Source organism: Megascapheus bottae, chromosome 17 (genome assembly GCF_031878675.1).
Source record: "Megascapheus bottae isolate mThoBot1 chromosome 17, mThoBot2.hap1, whole genome shotgun sequence".
NCBI classification, from domain to species: domain Eukaryota; kingdom Metazoa; phylum Chordata; class Mammalia; order Rodentia; family Geomyidae; genus Megascapheus; species Megascapheus bottae.
In genome coordinates, this window is record NC_143525.1 from 23,414,495 (window position 1) to 23,433,375 (window position 18,881).

Genomic DNA, 18,881 nt, shown 5'->3' on the forward strand with positions numbered 1-18,881 from the left:
CGGAAGCGCTTCCGCCTACAGCCAACATGGCGAAGGGGGCGGGACCAAGGGCGGAAGTGGACGGCGGGTAGCCGAGCCATACACCATGGCGACCACAACCACCGCTCCTGCGATGATGAAGCGGCTGGATCTGCGCGACCCCGCGGCGCTTTTCGAGACGCACGGGGCGGAAGAGATCCGTGGGCTGGAGCGCCAGGTCCGGGCTGAGATCGAGCACAAGAAAGAGGAGCTGCGGCAGATGGTGGGCGAGCGGTACCGCGACCTGATCGAGGCGGCGGATACCATCGGCCAGATGCGCCGCCGCGCCGAGGGACTGGTGGACGCGGTGCGGATCGCCGACCAGCACTGCGCGCGCCTGTGCCTCCGGCAGGCCGGCCCGGCGGCGCCCCGGCCCCCGCCGGTCAGTCCCGCCCGGCCCCGGCCCCTGCCCCGCGCTGACCTCCAGCCCCCGCGGCCTGCTGAGCCCGCACGCCCCTCCCTCGGTGCTTCCCGTGGCAGTTCCATCAACAGCCCCGCCGACCTCCGGGCTGGGCTCCCGCACCCACGGCGTCCTCCGAGCTTCCCCGCTGCGGTGGGGCTGGGAGCGCCGGGGGGACCGGGCAGGCCCTGGGCCCCTCACCTCCTCCCGGCTCCCGGCTACCCGTCGTGGCTCCCGGAGAGCAGATTTGCCCCGCGCTCACACCTGCCTTCCCTGCGAGCCCTTCCTCATCCCGGCATCCTCTCTTGCCTTCTGAGAGGCCGGACAGCTGTGCCGCTTTCGAGGGGGGTGGGGGTGTGGGAAACCAGCACCAGCCCTCCGGCTGGGGGGGAACTCAGGTTCTTCTTGTCCTCAAGAAGATTCCCTGTCTTCTCCGGTCAGCCCTACGGATGGCGGAAGGATGGGATGGGGATGGGGTGGGGTCCACTCTGAATATTGGAGGGGCATCTGATCCCCTAATGGACGCTAATCTAGGTAAAAGGACGCAGGGGACACAGTGAAACAGGAATTGGCCTTTATTCTGGGAGAGCTGACCGGCAGGGGAGAAGACACTGCACAAATGCCATCTGTCTGTCACCTGAAACTTTCTTAATGCTTTCTGGGTTTCAGAAAAATTCAGGCCAGTACACTGTGCTGGCCCAACTGTACATATGTAAAAGGTTGAGACTCCTTGGGAAAGGTTAAATGTGTGTGTCCTGCAGGAGGGCAGACTTTGTTACTTTGCTACCGCCGACTGATTTTTTTTTCTTTTTCTAGTCCTGGGCCTTGAACTCAGGACCTGAGCACTGTCCTTGGGCTTTCTCAAGGCTAGAGATCTATCAGTTGTACCACAGCACCATTTCCGGCTTTTTCAATGTATGTGGCACCCTGGTATAGAACCTGGGTCTTTGTGCATGCTAGGCAAACACAGTACCACTAGGCCAAACTCCCGGCCTCATTTTTTTATTTAAGCTTGTTTTAAGGCCTGTGGTCTGGGGTGTATGGCTGGAATGCTGCACCAGCCTTGAGTGGAAAAACCCCAGCAACAAGAGAGGGCAGAGCACTGACTTAAAAGGCTGTCTCCCATGGTAATACACACCTGTGACACCAAAGCTCAGGAAGCTAGCACAGGAAGATCTTGGATTCCAGCTTAGGCTGAGCACTTAAGCTCTTTTTTTTTTTTTTTTTTTTTTGCCAGTCCCATGCTTGAGATCAGGGCCTGAGCCCAGTCCTTAGATTTTCTCAAAGCTAGAGCTCTACCACTTGAACCTCAGCATGACTTCTGGCTTTTTTCTATGTATGTGGTAAAGAGGAATCAAACCCTGGTCTTCATGCATGCTAGGCAAGCCCTCTACCACTACGCCAAACTCTCTGCCCTGAGCACGTGGTTGTGACTTTGCTCTGCCCTTTTCTGCAGCCCAAGCTGCCATCCCAGGAGCAGTACTACAGCACAGCTGCTCAGATCAAGCTGCTCTTAGAGATCCCTGAGAAGATCTGGAGCGCCATGGAAGCCTCTCAGTACCTCCATGCCACAGGGCTCTACCTGCTCTGCTGCCACCTTCACTGCCTGCTGCGGCTGGACTCCAGTTCCCGTCTCAGCCCCATCCTCTCCCGGTTTCCTATCCTCGTCAGGCAGGTGGCAGCAGCCAGCCACTTCCGGTAAGTGGGTCCAGCATAACCAGCTTCTCCAATGACAGACACCCATGTGGGCCTCCCCCTACACTTTTCATGTGATCTGTTCCTTCTTGATAACCTGAGACCTTCACCCAAGATACTCAAGCATCTTGGTGCTCAAAGCATCCCTTTGATCTATGTCATACCTTCTAGGTCAACCATTTTGCATGAAAGCAAGATGCTGCTCAAATGCCAAGCTGTATCTGACCAAGCTGTGGCTGAGGCCCTCTGCTCTGTAATTCTCTTAGAGGAGAGTTCTCCCCGGCAAGCTCTCACCGACTTCCTATTGGCCAGAAAGGCAACTATTCAGAAACTTCTCAAACAGCCACGCCATGGTGAGTGTGGCTCCTTTCCAAACTTTGGTCCTTAAATGTGGGATGAACAGAGTGAGCAGAGGGAGACTGAAGCACCTGGCATCTGACTTCAATTTTGCTAAAGAAAACAGTTTAAAAAAGTACTGTTTCTTCTCATAGGTGCTGGCATCAAAACCCAGATTTGCTCACTAGTGGAGTTGCTGGCCACCACTCTGAACCAGGCTCATGCCCTTTTCTACACTGCATCTGAAGGTCTGTTGCCAGATCCGTCCATGCCCTGTGGCCTGCTCTTTTCTACTCTGGAGACCATCACAGGCCAGCATCCTACTGGTGAGTTCTTAGCCAACCTTCTTCCTGTTTCATTCAACTGATCCTTCCTCAGTGTCTGCCACAGGGCAGCTTCTGAGGATGGAGCAGTGACAGTCACCGGGAGGGATGGGACAGATGGGGCCCTTCCTTTGTGAAGGTCACAGTCTGTTAGTGGATACCGATGTTAAACTCACAAATATGTAAATAAAGTGTTTGATGTCAATGTCAATTGTTGTTATCAATGCAAAGTATTACTTCCTTAGGATCAAAGGAAGGCATAAGGCAGATTCCTGTAGGAGTGATTTTTGAACTTGAAGTGAGTTAGTCAAGGCAAGAAAGAGAGTTCCAGACAAAAGGAAGAGGAGTTGCAAAGTTTTGAGGCAAAAAAAGAGGCTGTTAGTGTGTTTGAAAAGCTAAAGAAAGCCAGGGAGGCTGAGGTCTATGAGGGAGGAGAGGGAAGCTTGAGAAGACCAGAGGAGTGGCTGGCCTTGAGAGCTTGGACCACATAGAGCAATGGAAGGCTTGCCAGCACCTTCCAGACTCAGTGTGGTCCCTCGGTTCCATGTTTCTGTGTGCCCCATCCTTCCTTTGGGCAGCCTTTGTCCCAGTTGTTATTAAACATTACTGGCTCTTGTGTGTAGTGAACCCCATGGGATAGAGCATGCGAGGAGTCACGTAAGAATCTCTTACTATGGTCCAGGTTGACTTGGACCAAGGAGGCTTGAACTGGGAGGGAACTGTGGCAGTGGGCTAGGAGAACAGCTCCGACATCCATTCGAGGGTCGAGGATATTGAAGTGGATGCGCTCGTAGAATGTGGGGAGAGAGATGACCAAGTTAAATAGAAAGTGAGCTGCTTTGGACAAGCTGGAGGTAAGTTGTTTCACAGTGTGACACTGGAGGAGATGGGCCTATGTCTGGAGAGTACATAGTGATTCTGGGCTTGTAACAGAGCAGAAAAAGGTCCACATGGTATAGAGAAGCACCTGTAGTGTACCTGCGTATCGTGGCGTTTAGCCGTGGAAATGGTGAGATAGGTAAACGCATGAACCCTTGGAATACTAGGATTCCTGGGTTGGAGATAAACATAGGAAAAGTTGACCAAAGAGATGGAGCAGGCCTGGGAGTTTGGCCTAGTGGTTAAAGTGCTTGCCTAGCATGCATGAAGACCCGGGTTCGATTCCTCGGTACCACATACATAGAAAAAAGCTGGAAGTGGTGCTGAGGCTCAAGTGGTAGAGCTCTAGCCTTGAGAAAGTCCAAGGACAGTGCTCAGGCCCTGAGCTCAAGCCCAAGACTGGCAAAAAAAAAGAGATGGAGTAAAGACAGGAAAGGCAGTGCAGTATGGTAATGGCCAAGTGGTCATTCCCAGGAGAGTCGGGACCCCTTCCACCACTTCCCTCTGTGCACATGCGGATAATAGGTTATAACCCCCTTTCAAAAGTCGAGTATTGAGTAATCTGTCCTGGAATTGGAAAGCAAGCATAAGAGACCTTTGAACTTTGTCTTTCAAACTCTGAGAGTCTTCCTTGCACACACACCAGGGTTGGGCTCGTTCCGGAGCTGTCCAGTGCTGGCCTGTGCACAGCTGCCAGTGATGAAGCTGACCTGCACGGCGGCCACTTCTCCCCCTTGCATCCTCAGGGGATGTAGGATGGTGTGCAGAAGGGAAATGGCACCGTCCACCTGTAGCCCATCTGCCCAGAAAGTAGGCAGATGAACTGCTGGGCCCAGGGCTGGAGGCCAGCCTGGGCCATGTAGGAAAGTCCCAAGAAGAATGTGAAAAACATGTCAAGGACTACACACCTTTCATTTCTTCCTTCTCCTCCTTTGGTCCTCACTCCTTTCCTCCTGGCCTATGCCATTCTTCTCAGCCAAGGGGTGGCCATGCTTACAAGGAAGCTGCCACACCCTGACGAGAGCAGGTCTGAACACACACTGTTCTGTCTTCCTCTTCCTCCAAGAGTCATTTTTGACCTAGCCAGAATCCTAGAGATCCCTTTGTAATGCACTGTTCAGAATGGCCTCAATTTCTTCCTGTGTGGCCTCTTACATAGGAAAGGGCTTCAGCGTGCTGAAAGACGAGGTGAAGCTCTGCAGCTGGTCCCGGCACCTGCCAGCATCCATCACTGAGTTCCAGCCCACACTCCGGACCCTCGCACACCCCATCAGCCAGGAATACCTGAGAGACACACTGCAGAAATGGATCCACATGTAAGGAGCCAGAAGGGGCATCCCTGAAACTGACATTAGCTCTGTGTCGCCTCAGGTGTAGTCAGGCAGGGGGCCATAAGGTATGAGGGGAGAATCTCAGCCACTTGGTGATTACAGCAGCCTCTGCCCCAGGGCAAACAGCCCACAGCCCATTGCTGCCTTCATGGCCATTTAACACACACTGTGGGAGAACCAAGGAAGAATTTGTCATTCAAAATATTATGTTGAGGCTTTTCTTTTTATGTCAGAAGAGTTCTTTAACCCCTCAGCATTTATTGAATATGATTTTGTTTCTTTTATTTTTCCTTTTATTTATTTTTTTGCCAGCATTGGGGCTTGAACTCAGAGGTCTGGGTACTGTCTGATAGCTCTTTCACTCAAAGCTAGTGCTCTGCCACTTGAGCCACATCTCCACTTCTTGTTTTTTTGTGAGGTTCATTGGCGATATGTCTCCTATTATTTCTTCCCCAGGCTAACCTTGAACTGTGATCCTCAGATCTCATCCTTCTGAGTAGCTAGGATATAGGCAAAAGCCACTGGCACCCAGTTTTACCATTGGTTTTTGAAGCCACTGAGGAGCTGTAGAGTCAGCCTGTTGAGAAGGCTGCAAATGTACCCGCAATCCAGTCAGAAACATGCCGTGTCAGTAGATTCCTGTATACATTTTGAATACACATATATGTAGACCCAGCTACAAAGTTCTTTGTTTTGGTTTGGTTTTGTGCCAGTAGTAGGACTTGAACTCAGAGCCTGGCTGTTGTCCCTGAGCTTTTTTCCCTCAAGACTGACACTCTACCACTTGAGCCACAGCTCCACTTCAGCTTTTTGGTGGTTAATTGGAGGAAAGAGTCTCACAGACTTTTCTAACCTGGCTCACTTCAAACCACAATCCTCAGATCTCAGCCTCCTGAGTAGTTAGGATTGCAATGTGAGCCACTAGTGGCTAGTAAAGGTCCAAAGTTTCTAAATGAGCTCCTGCTATTTTTCTTTTTTTAAAAAAAAAATTATATTTTATTTTTATTTTGGTACTCCTGCACTTGAGCTCAGGGCTTGAGCACTATTCTTGGGCTTTCTCAAGGCTAGAGCTCTACCACATGAGCTACAGTGCCACTTCTGGCATTCTCTATGTATGTGGTACTGAGGAATTAAACCCAGGTCTTCCTGCATACTAGGCAAGCACTGTACCACGAGGCCAAACTCCCGGCCCTCCTGCTATTTTTCTGAGTAACATGAAACCCCACAAATCTGGTAGACCCCCAGGAAAATGGTTTTGTTGTAGGTGTAATGGGGATATCAAAACTGGAATCACCAACCTGCTGGCATACGTGAAGACCATGAAAGGCCTGGCAGGAATCCGAGATGCCATGTGGGAACTGCTGAGCAGCGAGCTCGCAGGCCCCAGCTGGGAGGTGGTGAGCCGGCGGCTGCTGGAGAAACCACTCTTGTTCTGGGAGGACATGATGCAGCCGCTCTTCCTGGACCGCGTACAGGTAAGGTGGACAGTCACACCAGTCACCAATCTGTGGCCAACCCTACTGTGGCCTTTTGACTGTCACAGGTCTTCCAAGTTCTAAAGCTGCCAGGTGGCCTCAGTATCCTCTGTCAGCCACACTGCGTTGACTCTGAATGCAGGACAGATTGCCCATCAATGCAGTTGTTTTGAAATTTTCAAAGGACACAACTAGAACTCTCCTTCTTCCCTTTTAGACTCTGACAAAGGAAGGCTTCGAATCCATCTCCAGTAGCTCCAAAGAACTGCTGGTGTCGGCTTTGCAGGAACTCGAGAGCAGCACTGGCAGCTCGTCAAACAAGCACATTCACTTGGAGCAGAATATGTCTCTCTTCCTTTGGTCTGAGAGTCCCAGTGACCTGCCCGCTGATGCTGCCTGGGTCAGCGTGGCCAACCGGGGTCACTTTGCCAGCACGGGCCTCTCCATGAAAGCCCAAGCAATTAGCCCTTGTGTGCAGAGCTTCTGTTCGGCCCTGGATTCCAGGCTGAAGGTGAAGCTGGACGACCTCCTGGCGTACCTGCCCTCGGATGATGCACCACTGTCCCAGGATGCCGCCCCTGGGCAGCCGGCCAGGAAGCCTGCCTTTGACAGGTACGCAGATGCCACAACTGTACAGGGCCTGCTGCAGACTCACTCTGTGGCCTGCATCCAGCACATTGTGGACTGTGTCCAGGCTGAGCTGCAGAGCCTCAGGGATATCATGCAGGACCAGCAGGACGTCCTCCGAGGCTCCAACCTGCATGCAGTCCTTTTCATGGCCAGACTCTGCCAGTCCCTAGGAGAACTGTGCCCCCACCTGAAGCAGTGTATTGTGGGGAAACCTGGGAACACCGAGAAACCAGCCAATGAGATGAAGGTTCCGAAAAAACAGGGCATGCCTCAGGAAATGCCTCCTGGGCAAGCCAAGTGGCAGGAAGTAAAGGAAGCCCTTCTGCAGCAGAGCGTGGCGGGCTACCAAGTCTGGAGCTCAGCAGTTGTCAAGGTGGGTGTTAAATCCTGCGCCGCCTTCCATTCTCCTCCCTTCAGATAATGTGGAAGGTTGTCTGCCTGGGCTGGGGTAAATACCATAATCCCTCCTGCTCTCCCCTGGTCTCTTAAAAGGTGACCTTCCAGCAGCAGTTCCCATCCTGATAGTGTCAAGTGGCCAAAAGGAGGGCAGCGTTGGCCACTCGTCCCCCACCCCCCCATACTGTTCTTAATGCCATCTCCAGGCCACCACTGAAGCAGCGTAAGCTCATCTCCAGATCTCTCTGGTTGGAAACAAACTTCAGAGGCCCAGAAGAACTTATGGGATGGTTCACCTCTTTTTTTTTTCCAGGTTCTGGCCCATGAGTTCACCCAGTCACTGCTTTTAGATGATGCTGGCTCAGTCCTGGCAACAGCTACCAATTGGGATGAACTAGAAATTCAGGAGGAGACTGAGTCTGGCAGCAGCGTCACCTCTAAGATCCGTCTCCCCACACAGGTGGGCCAGTCCCACAGACAGGGAGCTGGGCTCAAAGGGTGGGCTCTGTCTTGGGGGAACAAAACACGGTTAGGGAAGCATTGCCTTCTGAGTAGCTGCAAATGAGGTTTCTAATTACCATGGGGACAGCATAGCTTAGCACCACTTAAGCAGCCGAGTCCACTAATGCTTCTGTTTTGTACTATGGGCTCCATGCTAATTAACCTCTTCTCCTGATGTTAATGGGACAGTGCACAGTACATGTGCCAAGTCAGCCCAGGAACATAGAACGGAGGACTTGGGAAGGGTACTGGACCTAGTGAGTGTTTGCCTTTGAAGAAGGACATGTGTGTCATATCAGAATCCATGTGCCCACTTTTATTTCATGTCAGTTTTGGTGCAGGTTGGCAATATGATACTCTGTTGTCCTTCCAGCCCTCATGGTATGTCCAGTCCTTCCTGTTTAGCTTATGCCAGGAAGTAAATCGCGTTGGAGGCCAGGCCTTACCAAAGGTGACCCTGCAGGAGATGCTGAAAAGCTGTCTAGCTCAAGTCATAGCTGCCTATGAGAAACTGTCAGAAGAAAAACACACCATGGTAAGTGTCTGATGGGTAGCCCATTAATAACAGACCAAAACCAAAAACCCGTAACCTAACCTAGCTTATTCTTGGCTCCAAGCCATCCACACTAGCATTATCTAGGCCTTGGGACTGTGCACAAGATCTGTGGTATTAGTTCACATCTCATCTCAAAGGCCCCACAGTGAGGAGGTGGTAGAGGACAAATGAAGGGGCGCTGCCACTCGCTCACTGCAGCCTTTGGGTAAACTACTAATCTTGATTTCCTCAGCCATTTCTTCAACCATTAAATGGAGTCCCTCTCCCAGCCTACCTTCTGGTGAGAAGGAAAGGGGCAGGAGGGACATACCCATGCTCAGAATGCTGGCACAAAGAGGAGCTTCCCATTAAAAGAATCCTTGTCTCTCAGCCTCCCCTTGAACTCAGGGCCTGAGCTTTTGTGCTTATGGTTAGCACTCTACCATTTGAGCCACAGTTCTAATATTGGCTTTTTTGGTGTTTCATTGGATGTACAAGTTTCCTGGACTTTGCTTCCTGGGCTAGCTTTGATCCTTGGTCCTCAGACCTCAGCCTCTTGAGTGGTAGGATTAGAGGTGTGAGCCACCAATGCCCAGCTGTCCTGTGTCTTCTGTAGTGTCTTCTGCCCTTGGCTTGTATTCCTTAGACATTAGGCCAGTCCTGACTGGAGGAAGAATTCAGTCAAGTCTTCCTGGGCTTCTGAACTCACAATATTCCCTCAGGCAGGAAACCCCAGTTCTTTTTTTTTTTTTTTTTTTTTTTGGTTGCTTGTGGAACTTGAACTCTGGGCCTGGGCACTGTCCCTGAGCTCTTTAGCTCAAGGCTAGGAGAGGCAAAGCACCACTTCTGGTTTTCTGGTAGTTAATTGGAAATAAGACTCTCAGGGTCTTTTGTGCGCAGCCTGGCTTTGAACTATGATTCTCAGATCTCAGCTTCCTGAGTAGCTAGGATTACAGGTATGAGCCATCAGCTCCTGACCCTCCCAGTTCTTTTGACTTGACCCTCTATAGCACTGAAGTCTGTTTCGATGGGTCTTGGGTCTCACACCTGCTGTTGGGTTTAGTTTAAGACCAAGATTAACCCAGTGAATACAAACAGTATCTCCTAAAATACCAAGCTGTGGCCCCACCAGAACCCTTAGCTGTCCTGTCATGCAACAAGTCACATCTCCGCTGGCTGGAATTCCTCTGCAGAAAGAAGGTGCTTTTCCTGTCACCCAGAATCGGGCCCTGCAGCTTCTCTATGACCTTCGCTATCTCAGCATTGTCCTGACAGCCAAGGCAGAGGAGGTGAAGAGTGGCCGGAGCAAACCTGATGCCAGGTATTTTTCTTCTCCCGAGCCCCCAAGGCAGCCTCTCCAATGCAAAACGCAGGTAGTTCCCTATTTATGGCAGTGGCACAGAGTGGTCAGAAGAGACCGCACTACCAGCTGTGAACGTGCATCTTTGCTCAGGGTAGCACTGTAGAGTGTACTCTCCGCCAGCCCCTGAAGCTCCCCACTGCTGCTGTGCCTCCATGTCAACTTAGGGTAGTTTTGGTTTATGGTGGGCTTAATGTCCCATGATAAGGTGAGGAATAAGCCAAATGTGGTAAACATGTGATCCCAGCATTTGTGAGGGGAGGCAGGCAGGATGTGAGTTCCAGGCCAGTCTGACCTATATAGTGAGACCCTCTCATAAGCTGAAGAACGTATCTGCAGCTCTTTTGCTGAGAAGCCCCCAAAGCAAGAGACAGCCTCTTCTGCACATGCACCAAGTTTATCTTAGTGAGTACTCATGTGACCACCATGTTAAATAATGGCCATCTGTTCAACCCCATGGTCAAGTGAACTAGGCAGAATCCCAGTAGTCTTGGTATCCCCATTCCCCCACCTCAAAAAAAAGGGAGGGGTTATATGTGGCAGACTTGTCTCAAGCGTTAGTCACGGAAGCAGAAATACTAAGCCAGCAAATCAAAGCCACTGCTCAGATTCCCGTAATACCTACAAAATACTGTCATCTTTCATCCCTATCCTCTCAGAATGGAGAAAGTGACTGACTTTCTGGAAGCCCTCATTGATCCATTTGACCTGGATGTTTTTACACCCCACCTCAATAGCAACCTTAACCGCCTGGTGCAGCGAACTTCTGTAAGTGCTGGCAGGAATCGAGTGTGATGAAACTCTTCAGCAGTGCTGGGACAGTGAAGCACAGTAAAGTCCTGAGATGTGTTGGGAGAGGGTCTCACAAGGGAGGTGGGGGGTGTCCAGGAGCCGGCCCCTTGCTTGTAGGTATGGATTGCTACTGAAGTTTTACCCAGTTTTAGATGAGGAATAAAGAACCACATTACTGGAATTTGGATCTGGGTGGTGGTAAAAGTTTAGCCATCTAAAAAATACTAATCCTTGGGCTGGGAGTTTGGCATAGTGGTAGAATGCTTGCCTACCACATACATAGAAAAAGCCAGAAATGGTGCTGTGGCTCAAGTGGCAGAGTGCTAGCCTTGAGGAAAAAGCCCAAGGACAGTGCTCAGGCCCTGAGTTCAAGCCCCAGGACTGGCAAAAAAAAAAATAAAAATAAAAATAATTCTCTAAAAAAAAAACCCCAACATTCTGCAAAACCATGGTTAGAAATAAAAGTATTGGGCCGGGCACAGTGGCTCACACCTATAATCCTACTTGGGAGGCTGAGATCTGGGCACAAAAGGACCTGAGATTCTTATTCCCAGTTAACCCCTAGAAAATGGGAAGTGGGGCTTGGCTCAAGAGTAGGGTAATAGCTTTGAGCGGAAGAGCTCAAGGACAGTGCCCCAGGCCCAGTTAAAGCCTCATTACCCACAAAAATAAGTGTTGGTTTCCAACACTTTCTCATTGGTCCATCTTGTTTGCTCCCTTTCTTGCCTGCCAGGTTCTATTTGGATTGGTAATGGGTACAGAGAACCAGTTCACCCCTCGGAGCAGTACGTTCAACTCCCAGGAGCCCCATAACATACTTCCTCTGGCCTCGAGTCAGATCAGGTATGTGACTGCAGGAGGCAGGGCTGGGTCAAGGGCTGCCGGGCCAAGTCTGAATTCTTCCTTCTCCTTGGAGGTTTGGACTCCTCCCACTGAGTATGACAAGCACCAGAAAGGCCAAGTCAACCAGCAGAGGCATCGACACACAAACCCAGGTGAGTGCCAAGAACAAGAGGCCAGCCCTGTGGTTCCTATCCCCTCTCCCACCAGCCACGCAGTCAGTGCCTTAGAAATAACTGGTAAGAACTGAATGACAGTGCACTAGTGCTGCTTTTAATGGCGGCGCAATAGAAAAGTACAAGGTCTTGCTAGCTTGAGCTGATAGAAACTTTTAAAAGACACCAAGAGACACTACCAGATAGCCTCATGGTAGAAACATTCCCAGGCGACAAGGCTATAGAAAATGTGCAGGAGAGTATGGAGACGGTCACTTACTCATAGAAGGGCAAGAGTGAGGTACTGCCAGCCTGGCACTGTGATGGGCCTTGCTCAAAGAAAACCCTTGTTCTGGGGATGGTTTCTTCTTCTTTTAGTTGAGTTTTACATTTTCTATTAATGCATGTTTTATTTCAGTAGGATGCTATCCATTAAGCCTGCAGGAGTCCTCCTGGGTATTTCTGAATTGTATTGTGTACATGTGTGTGCAGAGCTCAGCTTGTCTTCTTACAGCATTTAGTTGTTTATTAAGACAAAATATTAGCAATGTATCCTTTTCCATATCCCTGCCTTCAAACTTATTAAAATCCAAAGTCCTTGGCAAACATCTGGTTTGAAAATCTAGGACAGTAGTTTAAAAAACAAAACAAAGAGCTTGCTGTATGCCCATGCTGCCTCTGTAGCACTTGTAGGCTTGGAGCTCCCCTAGTGACGAGCTCCCACCCACCCACAATTGCCCTTCAGTCCTTCCTAGTGGAGGAATGCCATGGAAGGGGACGCATGTTTTACTCTCCCCCAGTCCTGTTCTCTGACTTTACTTACTCAGAGTAAAATCCCATGTTGTTCCCCAGGTCCTTTTCATATCCCAGCAATCAGCAAAATCCTCAGCTGAGTCATACATGCTTCCAGTTCTGCAGTGTGCTGTGTGCAGTGTGGCCCCAGTGCAGTGGAGGGGGAGCAGGGGCAGGCAGGAGGTTGGGTGGGCTCTAAGGCACTTCCTCTTTATCCAATGGCAGGTTGACCCCCTGCCACTCTCGAGAGCAGGTGACCCGGCACATCCTGGCTCCTTGTTCAGGCAGCTTCTCAACGATGAAGATGACTCTTCTGCGTCCTCATTATTCAAACTTGGCTGGCTGTCAAGTATGACCAAGTAATACGGAGGAATACTCATCCTGTCTAAATAAACACCACTGCATTTTTCGTACAGGTGCCTCTGCTTATTTGTTTCAAAACTGACCTCTTTATGGTTTTGGTGACGCAATGTGGTCCCTTAGTTGTCAGCGAGGGTGACCTTCATGAAGTTTCACCCACTTGTCATGCCAGACACCAGGTCAGGCAGCAGGTATGCTTTCAGCATCCAGTCATCGGTGCCTTCGTTACCCTGCCAGGTGGAGTTACCAAGAACTGCTCAGAGTCCGAGTAAGACAATTTTTTTTTTTTTGGATGTGGAAACTGCAGTACTTCCTACACAAGTTGGAGGTGCAGACCGGAGGAGCGCTGACGTTTTCTGCAGATAGTCTGAGGGGCTTGCCCTGGAAACACCACTGGCAGAGGAGACAGGGCTAGGGAGGCTGCGTCATGTCCTTTGTGACTGGCTCAAATCTACTCCCAGTTCCAGTGGAAGCATCCCTTCTTAGGCTAGCCCCACACAGAGGTAGCATCAAGTCCATCCCAGTGCAAGACTCAAGCTTTCTATATTTTGGGAGAAAACTTGTGTGGGGGTGGTGGGTTCATGGAAACTGGATTTTCATGACTAATTTATTGAATAAAAAATTGAAGATTCTGCATTTTGTAAAGGCCCTTTTACATAAAAGTCAAATCTAATCGACAGACTTGGAAACTAATCTGAATGAGACATTATGGACGCAACACATGGGTTTCCTCGCCTCTACCTCGATGCCCTCCCTCCTCCCTCATTCCTATAAAAACTTGCTCCAAAGCCCCTTGGAAATTGCAATAGTGCAGCAACACCACAGTAAACAACTGCCTGTTAACCTGCTACTTCAAACATAGACTGAGAAGCCAACAGGCATTTTTGTGTGCAATTTTTTTTTAAAACAAATTGTAGGTTGAAATACCGAATCTGCACAGCACTGTCCCTTCACAGAAGGCAAGAAGCTCCCAGCCCCTCATGTGGGAGGCCGGCCCCGATGCTGCAGGCTGTGAAAGTGAGCCTCCTTCAGGGTCTGGTTGATGTGGAAGTAGAGGCCTTGACACAACGCAGACTGTTCAGGTGCTGGCTGAGGGGTGTTGGGGCTTGATCCTGGGATGACCTGGCTCAGGCTGCTCTCTGGCCCACTGGCTCTATCGGGACTGTTGATGCTGCTGCTGCTACTACTGCTGCTGCTGCTGCTGCTGCTGCTCCCACCACTGTCACTGCTGGAAGACTGGAAGGAAAAAGAAGAGGCAGGGTCACCATCAGCTGTCTTAATGCCTAAGAACTTGACTGTGGGTGAAAGCACGGCCCCCACTAAGTCTTCCTGCACAGTAGGGTGCCCCGGTATAGACACACACTGAGTTACATGGTTGGTTTACCAGACACTTGCCATGACTTGGATCCTCCCTCCCAACTACCCTGCCAGGCCTGCGCTACAGACTACCTAGGAGTGGTGGGTCTGGGTTCAGGTGCCGACCTTCCGACTCTGCGTCCTTCAACACTCAACGCTTTACTCATCTGCTCTGCCTACGTGAGCCCAGTCATCTCTGGTAGTGAAAGCAAATCTCTTAAGGGAGAGTGGGAAAGCACTAGTCACTAGACAGGGCAATGTCCATCACAAGGTGGAGCATGAGCTCCTTTCTCCATGACAACACAATACAGAACTGACTTGAAGGAAAGTTAGGATTCTATGATTAGCCTTTTACACAATTTTTTTTTTTTTTGGTTGGTCATGAGGCTTGAATTCTAGACCTGGGCGCTGTCTGTAAGCTCTTCAGCTCAAGGCTACCAATCTACCCCTTGGGCCACAAAGCCACTTCCACTTTTCTAGTGGTTAAATGGAGATAAGAGTTTCATGGTCTTTATTGCCCTGCCTGACTTTGAACCTCAATCCTCAGATCTCAGCCTCCTGAGTAGTTAGTATTACAGGTGTGAGCCTGGCTATACATAATTTTTAACTTGGCCTTTTGACAGCTTTGGTCTTTTGATTATTTTTGTTCCCTTAGACAAAAACAGTGGATGGGGCTGGAAGTTTGGGACTAGTTGTAGAGTATTTGCCTAGCAGGCACAAAGACCTGGGGTTGATTCCTTGGTACCACATACATAGAAAAAGCTAGAAATGGTGCTCAAGTTGTGGAGCTCTAGCTTTTAGAAAGACCAAGAACAGTGCTCAGGCCCTGAGTTCAAACCAGGACTGGCCAAAAAAAAAAGTTTTAAAATACATGTTGTAAGTATGTAAAGTTTTCCTACAAAAGACTAGTGCTAGCTGGCGTGGTGGCTCACGCCTGTAATCCTAGCTACTCGGGAGGCTGAGATTTGAGGACTGAAGTTCAAAGCCAGCCCAAGACTCTTTATCTCCAATTAATCACCAGATAATCGGAAGTGGCACTGTGACTCAAGGGATAGCCTTGAGCTGAAGAGCTCAGGGACAGTGCGGAGGCCCAGAGTTCAAGTCTCACAACCCCCCCCCACCCAAAAAAAAAAGACTAGTGCTTCTGCTGGAATAGAACTATTTGCTTATATTGTCTACCCACTATACCTTTTTTTTTTTTTTTTGCCAGTCCTAGGGCTTGAACTCAGGGCCTGAGCACTGTCCTTAGATACTTTTTGCTCAAGGCTAGCACTCTGCCACTTGAGCCACAGCACCACTTCCGGATTTTTCTGTGTATGTGGTATCAGGGAATCAAACCCAATGCTTCCTGCATGCTAGGCGGCAATCTACCAGTAGGCTATGCTCCCAGCCCATACTTGTAAATTTTCAATTCTAGCTCCTACTATTTTTTTTAACCAAAAATGACATTTAATAATATAAACATAGACAAATGCTCTAAAACAGCCTAAAAAGGCAAAGATGACAAAGCATCCATCATTAATGAGACCAAAATCAAGTCACGACAATTTACAGACCATGGAACTACTAACCAGTTATATAACCTACTGCCTACTGGCAGTCTGATTAAAAGGAGAGTTCACAAAATTGAGTGGGCTGAGTGAAGTCAGATGGCAGGGCCAATAGCATTTAAAGTGAAAGTCTTAAGTCAAGGCCAATTCAAAACCAAAGGTCTTTCCTAACACTACACAACCACCCAGGATGGCCACATATACTGTGTGAAGGCCATGAGTGTTTAACAGAGGTCACTACACTGGATCAGAAACCCACCGCGAAGAACGCTCTGTTTCCTCTTAGTCTGCTTTCTTTACTGTTTCTTGTTACAGGTACTGTCTGAAAATCAAGGCAAGAACTAGAATCAGTTTCTAGAAAGTCAATTTTTCAGCTCAAATTAATTCTAGTTCACACTATCACAGCAAAGGTGACACATGTTAGAAAAGGATCCTATAGAGTTCCCAAAAAGTATACTTGCAATTTCTACTTCCTTAAAAGAAAATTCTATAACTCAACGTTCCGTGTGTGTGCGTGTGTGTGTATACACATGCTGGTCCTTAAACTTTTGTGCTCAAAGTTAGCACTCTACCACTTGAGCCACATCTCCACTTACAACTTTTTGGTGGTTAATTGTAAGTAAGAGTCTCACAGTCTTTCCTGCCTAGGCTGGCTTTGAACTGTGATCCTCAGATCTCAGCCTCCTGAATAGCTAGTATATCAGGCACTACCACCTGACCCTGTTACTCAACTTCATAGTGATGGGCGTAGTAACCTGGTACCCAGTGGTTCACAGCAATAATTCTTGCTACTCAGAAGACAGATCTGAGGATTGTGGTTTAAAGCCAGCTTGGGCAGAAAACTCCATGAAGCTCTAATAAACTACTCAGAAAAAGCCAGAGGGGGTGCTGTGGCTCAAGTAGTGGCATACTAGCCTTGAACATAAAAAGGTTCAGGGAAAATGTCCATCCACACCCTGAGTTCAAGCCCCAGGATTAGAAGAGGAAAAAAAGTGTTTAGTGTATCCTTACTTATAATGGCTAAAAATTACAAAGTCTTTACATGTAACAGTTAACTACAGGCACAAAATGTAAGGCTTGCTGAAAGGAAACTCCATGCAGTTTAAGAGGTGAAGGTTTATTGAGAGAGAGAAAGAGAAAACAGACCTACAGCCGCACAAGATGGAGTCAGGCGGAAGAAAGAGAGCTTATGGCCGGAAGTGAGACATTATATAGAGGGGGGGACAGTGGAAGCGGATGTGACCTCAGAGGATGAGGAAATACTTCAGACTGGGGGACCTCCCACTGGGGGACATGACAGTTGCCAGGGTTACAGTCTGGGCGGGGATTTCCAGGGTGCACAGAACGCCAAGGAATCACTTCTCCCAGGCAGACCTAACACTTACTGTTGGGGAGGCTTTGGAAAACTCACAATTTACAGGTAGGCTACAATTATTTTATATGAACATGAAAACCACAAGTAAATTACAAGTAGCAGAAGAAAATAAAATTGCACAGTGAGTAAGGATAATTTTTCTATGAAGCCTTTCCAACTATTCACAAGTGTGTTTGGTATGTACTCAGTCACAAAATAAAATGCCTTTCTGAAGGGGTGACACTGGTCAAGAGGTGTTATACTCATAAGCTGACATGTTGAAATCCCCATGCATAACTATTTTATTAAAAATAAAGTACATTTCTATGAGACTCTCAAAAAAAGCTTGAAAGTACTGGGCACAGTGGCTGAAGCCTGTAATCCTAGCTACTCAAGAGGCTGAGATCTGAGGATTGCGTTTCAAAGCCAGCCTGGGCACTAAAGTCCAGGATATATCCAATTAACCACTAGAAAACCAAAGTGGTGCTGTGTGTGGCTCAAGGGGTAGGGCAGAAGCCTTGAGGTGAGAGCTCAGGGACAGCACCCAGGCCCAGAGTTCTGGGCTCCATGACTGGGAAGGTGGGGGGTCAGAAAAGAAAAAAGCTTGAAAATTATTATAATCTATCTGAACTCTGTCTTCAAATCAGTCTGTTTTGCTGATGGAGGAAAGACCATTATTTCACTTCACTTCTAACTTTAAAGGCTTAATGCTGAAGATTAAGTCTCAATCAGTGCTTAGGATATAATAAAGCAAAATGGTTTGTTGAGAAGCTAAAATGGAAAAAATACTGTATTTCCCCCACTTCATATCAGACCACTTCAGAGGAGAAGCTATTGTAGTATGGCACCAGGTTATGTCAGCTCAAGTTTCTAGCTCAATAAACACAGAGGCATTTGCCTTCTTATACCACAAGAAGAGTGAAAACCCACAGACGTGCTAATATGAACCCATCAAGTAGGACACTCTCCTCATTCTTTACAGGGACTCATCGGTTTACCAGACTGACAGTTATAGGACTTATTTTCTTTTCTCAGCATTGTCCATTCACAAGGGTAGTGCTGACAAATTTTAATTTCTAGTAGAAGTAGATAAAGCTATGTTTATAAAGTCAAAGTCCCCCTACAAGTCACTGAACACAAGCAAAATAAGATTGATGGAGACTCTGGCCAAGAACTTATAAACAGTACACAAAGGCAACTCAAGAGGTCTGGCAAAAAGTGAGGATTCTGTGTTTAAACAACAGTGAAGTCACTATATCCTCATAACTGCAAATAAGCGGGCAAGCCAAAAGGAACGGTTCTGCTCGTTTTATTTTGGTTATCACCTGTGGGTGTGCCACTGCCCCAACTCAAAACTGCTCAAGCAAACAGCAAGAACCCACATTGTTTTCATACCCACTGCTGTACAAATATGTGTACCTACTGTGCACAAGGAGGCATTTTGCTAGGACTGCCCCATCACTTAGTAAATATTAGCTAAACTTAAAGAGGAAGATGGTAGAAATGAATCCACTAAAACAAACAAAAAACACAGTTCAGGCTACTGCAGTGACAAAAACACAGAGTGTGAGAAGGGTAGGCTTCATAATCAGTGTTATCTCTTCTAAGCCCAAAATAAGGAAGCTGAGTGGCTGTGGCTCACATCTTTTACTTAGGAGGTTGAGGTCTGAGGCTTACAGTTCAAAGCCAGTCTAGACAGGAAAGATCTTGAGACTCATCCAGAACTGGCCACCAGAAAATGGGTACAAGTGCTGCAGCTCAAAGTAGCCTTGAGCCTTGGCAAAAAAAAAAGTTCAGGAACAG

General features: G+C 48.6%; 2 protein-coding genes across 5 annotated transcripts in view; one reads left to right on the forward strand and one right to left on the reverse strand.

Annotated features, from left to right (window-relative positions):
* On the forward strand, positions 1 to 12,871 carry Cog1 (component of oligomeric golgi complex 1). 2 transcript variants are annotated; one of them, XM_090350205.1, is made up of 14 exons: positions 1 to 400; positions 1,875 to 2,116; positions 2,285 to 2,466; positions 2,605 to 2,775; positions 4,811 to 4,967; positions 6,247 to 6,457; positions 6,675 to 7,460; positions 7,797 to 7,943; positions 8,358 to 8,519; positions 9,713 to 9,840; positions 10,539 to 10,647; positions 11,405 to 11,514; positions 11,588 to 11,666; positions 12,684 to 12,871. In XM_090350205.1, exons 1-14 carry the CDS (start codon positions 86 to 88, stop codon positions 12,819 to 12,821), a joined length of 2,937 nt encoding a protein of 978 aa, XP_090206331.1. In that variant the 5' UTR covers positions 1 to 85; the 3' UTR covers positions 12,822 to 12,871. The 2 variants fall into 2 exon arrangements, with proteins under 2 accessions (XP_090206331.1, XP_090206332.1); XM_090350206.1 differs by lacking the exon at positions 1 to 400 and adding an exon at positions 873 to 952.
* Positions 11,763 to 18,881, reverse strand: part of Vcf1 (VCP nuclear cofactor family member 1) — a 19,810-nt gene continuing 12,691 nt past the window's right edge. For 2 of the 3 annotated variants that reach the window (XM_090350208.1, XM_090350212.1), the window contains exons 3-4: positions 15,984 to 16,046; positions 11,763 to 14,054 (exon numbers count right to left, since the gene is read on the reverse strand). In XM_090350208.1, coding sequence (XP_090206334.1) covers positions 13,797 to 14,054; positions 15,984 to 16,046 — 321 coding nt within the window. In that variant the 3' untranslated portion in view covers positions 11,763 to 13,796. The remainder of the gene's footprint in view (positions 14,055 to 15,983; positions 16,047 to 18,881) is intronic. The other variant, XM_090350209.1, reaches the window with a different exon arrangement.